At 50.8% G+C, this 5,850-nt stretch overlaps 1 protein-coding gene across 1 annotated transcript in view; it reads right to left on the bottom strand.

The window, feature by feature from the left end:
- Positions 1 to 5,341, bottom strand: part of LOC311370916 (uncharacterized protein) — a gene marked incomplete at both ends in the record, with an annotated part of 14,635 nt that extends 9,294 nt beyond the window's left edge. Inside the window, one exon of the mRNA XM_084489206.1 lies at positions 5,278 to 5,341. Within this exon, the coding sequence (XP_084345332.1) occupies positions 5,278 to 5,341 (64 nt within the window). The remainder of the gene's footprint in view (positions 1 to 5,277) is intronic.
- Between the last annotated feature and the right edge of the window lie 509 nt (positions 5,342 to 5,850).

Raw genomic sequence — 5,850 nt, forward strand, 5'->3', positions numbered from 1 at the left:
CGGTGATCTTTTTGTAGGTGTTTATGTATTCATGAGTGAATCTGTGTGTGTTTGTTCCTGTGTGTAGTGTGGAGTGTGTGTGTGTGTGTGTAGTGTATGTAGTGCCGTGTATGTGCGTGTGTGGTGTGGGTATGTGTCTGTAGTGTTTGTAGTGTGTGTGTGTGTGTGTGTGTGTGTGTGTGTGTGTAGGGTGTGGTGTGTGTGTAGACTGTATTGATGTGTGTGTGTGTGTGAGTGTGTGTAGGGTGTGGTGTGTGTAGACGTGTGTTGTGTATGTAGTGCCGTGTATGTGCGTGTGTGGTGTGGGTATGTGTCTGTAGTGTTTGTAGTGTGTGTGTGTGTGTGTGTGTGTGTGTGTGTAGGGTGTGGTGTGTGTGTAGACTATTGATGTGTGTGTGTGTGTGTGTGTGTGTGTGTGTTGGTGTGTGTGAGTGTGTGTAGGGTGTGGTGTGTGTAGACTAGTGTATGTGTGTGTGTGTAGTGTGTGTGTGCGTGTGTGTGTGTGTGCATTGTGTGTAGTTTGTGTGCGTGTAGTGTATCAAGTGTGTGTGTGTGTGTGTGTGTGTAGTTTGTGTGCGTGTAGTGTATCAAGTGTGTGTCACGTGTGTGTGTGTGTAGTTTGTGTACTGTGTGTATTGCGTGAGCTACCAGGGCTGTCTCCTCTGGAGATGGCCGCCCAGTGACTGGGAGCTAAACCCCACTGCCTCGTGGCTCAGGGGCTGAAGCCGGCGCTGGCAGGACTGTCTGCTCTCCTCCCCTCCTCCCCACCTCCTCCTCTCCTCCCCACCTCCTGCTCTCCTCCCCTCCTCCCCACCTCCTGCTCTCCTCCCCACCTCCTGCTCTCCTCCCCACCTTCTCCTGCTCTCCTCCCCACCTCCTGCTCTCCTCCCCATCTCCTCCTGCTCTCCTCCCCACCTCCTGCTGCTCTCCTCCCCTCCTCCCCAGAACCCTGGTAGAACCTTAGCAGAACCCTGGTAGAACCCTGGTAGCAGTGGCGGTTTTAGGCACGGGCGAAGCGGGCAGCCGCCCGGGGCGGCATTACAGGGGGGGCAGCACGAGCACACAAGAAAAAAAAAGATCTGCGCATTTTCTATTATCGATAATACCCTCCCTACCCCACCCCACCCCCGTCAACAACTCCACGAGCCCATAATCGCACCCCCCCCCCCCCATCAACAACTTCGGGGGGGGGGGCACACGGAGTGGGGCGTAATTCAATGTAGAACCGCTACTGCCTGGTAGAACCCTGGTAGAACCCTGGTAGAACCACCAGTGTACCGGGGCTCCAGAGAGATCTTCTGACAGCCGGAGCCTATACTGCTGCACTCGGTTCTCTGCTCCTCCCTGCGTTCTCCTCCCTAACTCCTCTCCGTGCTGAGCTTCACCGCCACCGCTCCCAGTGAACGTAAAGAAAACGCTTTCCTCTCTCATGACCAAAAAGCAGCATTCTCTCGTGCTTAAAATAGTGATGAGTGTAACATGCCGCTGATCTGCTCTGTGGGCTCGTCACATAAATACTAATCCCAAAACCACATTGGGGGCCGAAGGAGAGTTAATTATTAACGCTAACCTCATTTTCAACGCCACGCCACTGCTGCCAGAGTACAGTTAGTGAAATACCCTGGGAACCATTACTCTAAATACTGGAGCGCCGCTTAATCCGCGAGCAGGACCAACGTCTCCAGCAGGGCTGAGAGCAGAGGTCTGAGCGCTGAGGAGAGAACATATCTTATTGGAACACTTTACAATAACGTTAATTAACCATACATTAACATTAGCTATTGCAGTCATAACCATTTACAAACAATTAACAGTTAATGACGGTTAACGTATGGTCTTCTTGTAACCATGCATAACATTAGTTTAGCAGTATTAAGTATTATTATGTAGAATTAGCATACGGCTTAGGGTTATGGTTACGATGAGGGTTTACCCTTACCCTATCTAATAATGAATACATTAATACTAAGTTAACATGATCAAGGTAGAATTAACACCATTACTTAACATAAACACCATTAGTAAATTATTAATTAACTGTTAGTTAATTATTAGTTAATGCATATTACTACATAAACTAAAGGTAATCAATGGGTAATTAATGTACTCTTATTATTAAGGGTTACCCAATCAGACCATGGGGTTATGCTGTCTGACTATTTGCTTGTAATGCTGACAGATTGGCTGATGGGGGAAATTTAATTGCGGCCAAATGACTATTATTTGAGCGCGTAGTCGGTGGATATTAAAAGAAAAACGACATATGCACCATCAACGTGACCTTCTCCATACCGCTGTTAATATTCTATATTCCTGCCTGCAGTTCAGTACAATTTAAATCCAATTCATTTAGAATTGCTTCAATCCCCTTTGCTTACAGAGATCTCATGTCACTCATCGCGAGGCATGAAATAAGTGTGCAGGCTTAGCCGGCCTGGGCCTGCACTCTCTCGACAGGCTGGGCTGTTTTTACTCCTGGAAGTGACAGCTCAGCTTTACTCTTCCGCTCGTCATTCCTGAGATCCTGTTTGGAGGCTTTAATAGCAGCCGCTGGTGTCCAGGGTCGCCCCTTATGGAGCTTATTTCACTCCAGCAGGATTCTGCCGTTGTTGTAATGGGCGTAGTGGGCCTACCCACCAGCCAACGGTGTGTAGTCAAACCTTCGAATATTACAACGCTCATGTCTCCAGAGCGTTGGTAAAATATATGGTAACATTTTAAGAACATCCTGTCCTTGAAAATATTTTGTGTTAGAGTAGCGGTACACACTCTGAATCACATATATTTTTTTCCCCTTCATTTGATGATTTATGTCGGTCTGCAAACGACCATGTGACCATCAAAGCCTGACGGACGGAGGTCGGAGGGAGGTCGAAGGGGATGCCTGCTTTGATCTCAGTGAGAGTACTGATGGCTTCCCCGTCTCCGTGGCATCCCACTGAGCGGGCTTCTGGCTCCTCATGAGGACCCCTCTCCCACGCCTCCCCCCCCCCCCCCCCCGGCCCCTCAGCAGCCATATGACAGCTCTGAGCGCCGGTGTGTGTGAGACATCATTGGCCGTCGCGGTGTGATTTGCACTCTAGCGTACGTCCAGATATGAGAGGGAGGAGGAAGAGGAGAGAGCGGGCATTTTCCACATAATTATCTTTTCACGCTGGTGTGCTTCCATGCGTACGCTCTCCTGATCTGGGCTCGTAGCATTTAATGCATGTCAGGGAACCACGGCTGTCCTCGCTCCCGGGCTGGTGTGTGTGTGTGTGTGTGTGTGTGTGTGTGTGTGTGTGTGTGTGCACGTGTGTGTGTGTGTGCACGTGTGTGTGTTTGTGTGTGCACATGTGTGTTTGTGTCTGTATGTGTGTGTGTGTGTGTGTGTGTGTTTGTGTACACGTGTCTGTATGTGTGTGTGCGTCTGTGTTCATATGTGTGTGTGTGTGCACACTTGTGTCTGTATGTGTGTGTGCGTTTGTGTGTGTGTGTGTGTGTGTGTGTGTGTGTGATGGGCTGTGTATAACAGAGCCAGAGAGAGAAAGAGCAAAATGGTACGGGGCGTTTTTTAATGTGTGTGCGAACGTTGTGACGTAACCAGCGGTCACGTAACACACTGGTCCCTCTGGGCGCGTCTGGTGCGTGTGTTGAACGCGTCTGTTGTGTGTGTTGAACACATGTGTTGTGTGTGTTGAACGCGTCAGGTAAGGGGTGTAGGAGGGTAAGGGTGTGGGAGGGTGGAGGTGTAGGAGGGAGGGTGGGGGTGTGGTTGGAGAGCGGGTTTCTGGGAGGGTGGTGTGGCGGTGGGGGGGTAATTAGTTTGACGCTATCTTCAAGATAACGGATGAAATTACTTTCGAAACTTTATTAAATGTATCAATTTAACGACGTTTATTATGTTTTTATTTACCCGAAACACATTTAGCCCCACCCATGACAACGGTCGTCAAGGGCAAGATAATAAAAAAAAAACGACATGAGTGTCCAATGTCATCGTGTGTCATCCGCCCCCCCACCAGGCCCCCAGAAAACAACAACACATGAATTCATGCGAACGCGATCCCCCATAAATCATCATTTGATTGCTCCATCAGGAGAGCCGATAGAAACGTCTGGGCGCCGCGGCTGTCAGCAGATAATCCTGAGTGGGTCTGCCGCTGCTGGGCGCCACCGAATGAGCAGAACCGCGCGGCTAACTGGGTTAAGGACCAAGAGGATTACCTGGGCCTGGCCGGTGCCAGCGCCCCTTAGTGACTCACTCTGTCATGGTGGCTATTTGGCAGCTCCACGACACCGCCGGTCTGAGCTCCATGTGAGGGAGAGAGGGAGAGAGAGAGGAGAGAGAGGGAGAGGGAGAGAGAGAGAGAGAGGGAGACAGAGAGAGAGAGGGAGAGGGAGGGAGAAGGAGAGAGAAAAGGGGAGAGGGTGATGGGGAGACAGAGAGAGAGAGGGAGTGAGGGAAGGAGAGAGACAGCTAGAGAGAGAGAGAAGGAGAGAGGGAGAGAGAGAGGGAGGGAGAGAGGGAGAGAGAAAAAAATAGAGACTGATGACGAAAATGAAACGAGAGTGCAGGGAAAAACCCTATTGGATCTGGATCCAGCCTTTTTAGAGATTAACGATTAAAAGTGACTCGGTTCTGGAAACAAGTCCCAGTGACTGAAGTAATGATGGGGAGCGAGATTTCAAAGCAGCCGTTTAATCCCTGACACTCCCGTCTCCCTCCCTCCATCCCCCTCTCTCTCTCCCCCTATACCTGCGGTTTAATAGGTCACTGGTTCAGCCGCCCGCCGGTGAGAACGCAGCGACTCAGAGACAAAGAGACAGCTCCCTAGAGCCCCCTGGGAGTCTGAGGGATCCCAGACCACCCAGCCCTGCTCTAGCCACAAGCTGCTCATCAGGGAGGGAGGGAGGGAGGGAGGGAGGTAGGGATGGAGAGAGGGAGGGATGGAGAGAGGGCGAGAGGGAGGGAGGGATGGAGAGAGGGAGGGAGGGAGGGATGGAGGGATGGAGAGAGGGAGGGATGGAGAGAGGGCGAGAGGGAGGGAGAGAGGGAGGGAGGGAGGCAGGGAGGGAGGGAGAGAGGGAGGGAGGTCGAGTGGGTTGACTTGTTACCGGAAGTTGCTATTTCGATCCCCGGCTCCCCCTAGCTGTGTGTCGATGTGTCCCTGAGCAAGGCACCTCACCCTAGCTGGTGTGTGAACGTGTGTATGAATGTTGGTCAGTCGCTTTGGACAAAAGCGTCTTCTAGAAATATCGAAATAACATCAGTTACCACGGAAACCACACCCTGACCCGGGATCATGAGCCAGAGCCTGTTCAGCCCGGCCACTGAGCGAGCTACGGTGTTGCTCTCCATCGCTAGGATGTCAGAACCAGAAACACGTTTATTGGCCGAGCCTAATCTAGAGGCAAGTCTAGACAAACAGAAAGCCGGCAGCCGTACTACATTTCCCAGAGGCCTCTGCGGTGCTTTTGGATAACCGTGAGCCGAGCCAGTGTGTGTGGGGTTACGTGATAGCCATCATTTAGATAGAGAAATGCCCAGGTGCATTATGGGTGGTTTGATGTATTCATGTTACCTGGGACAATCTATCGATGTCAATCCTTTTGACTCAAATAGGAATATTGTTACAGCCTCTGTTGTTAATACCTGCTATGACACAATAAAAGGACATTCCGTCCGGGAGGTTTCTCTGGGTCCATGACGGAGTCTACACTGTAGGCTCTCAGCTTCCTGTAGCAAACACTCTGTGGCAGCCTGCCCACTGTGTACGTTTACGTGAATAAATCAGGCTGTCTCTGAATAAATGAGCTGGCCTACGGTTCATGAGTTGGTAGTGATGCAAATGAGTCTACTGCGAACCT

This window comes from Micromesistius poutassou (assembly GCF_964030765.1).
Source record: "Micromesistius poutassou genome assembly, contig: SCAFFOLD_4877, whole genome shotgun sequence".
Lineage (NCBI taxonomy): Eukaryota > Metazoa > Chordata > Actinopteri > Gadiformes > Gadidae > Micromesistius > Micromesistius poutassou.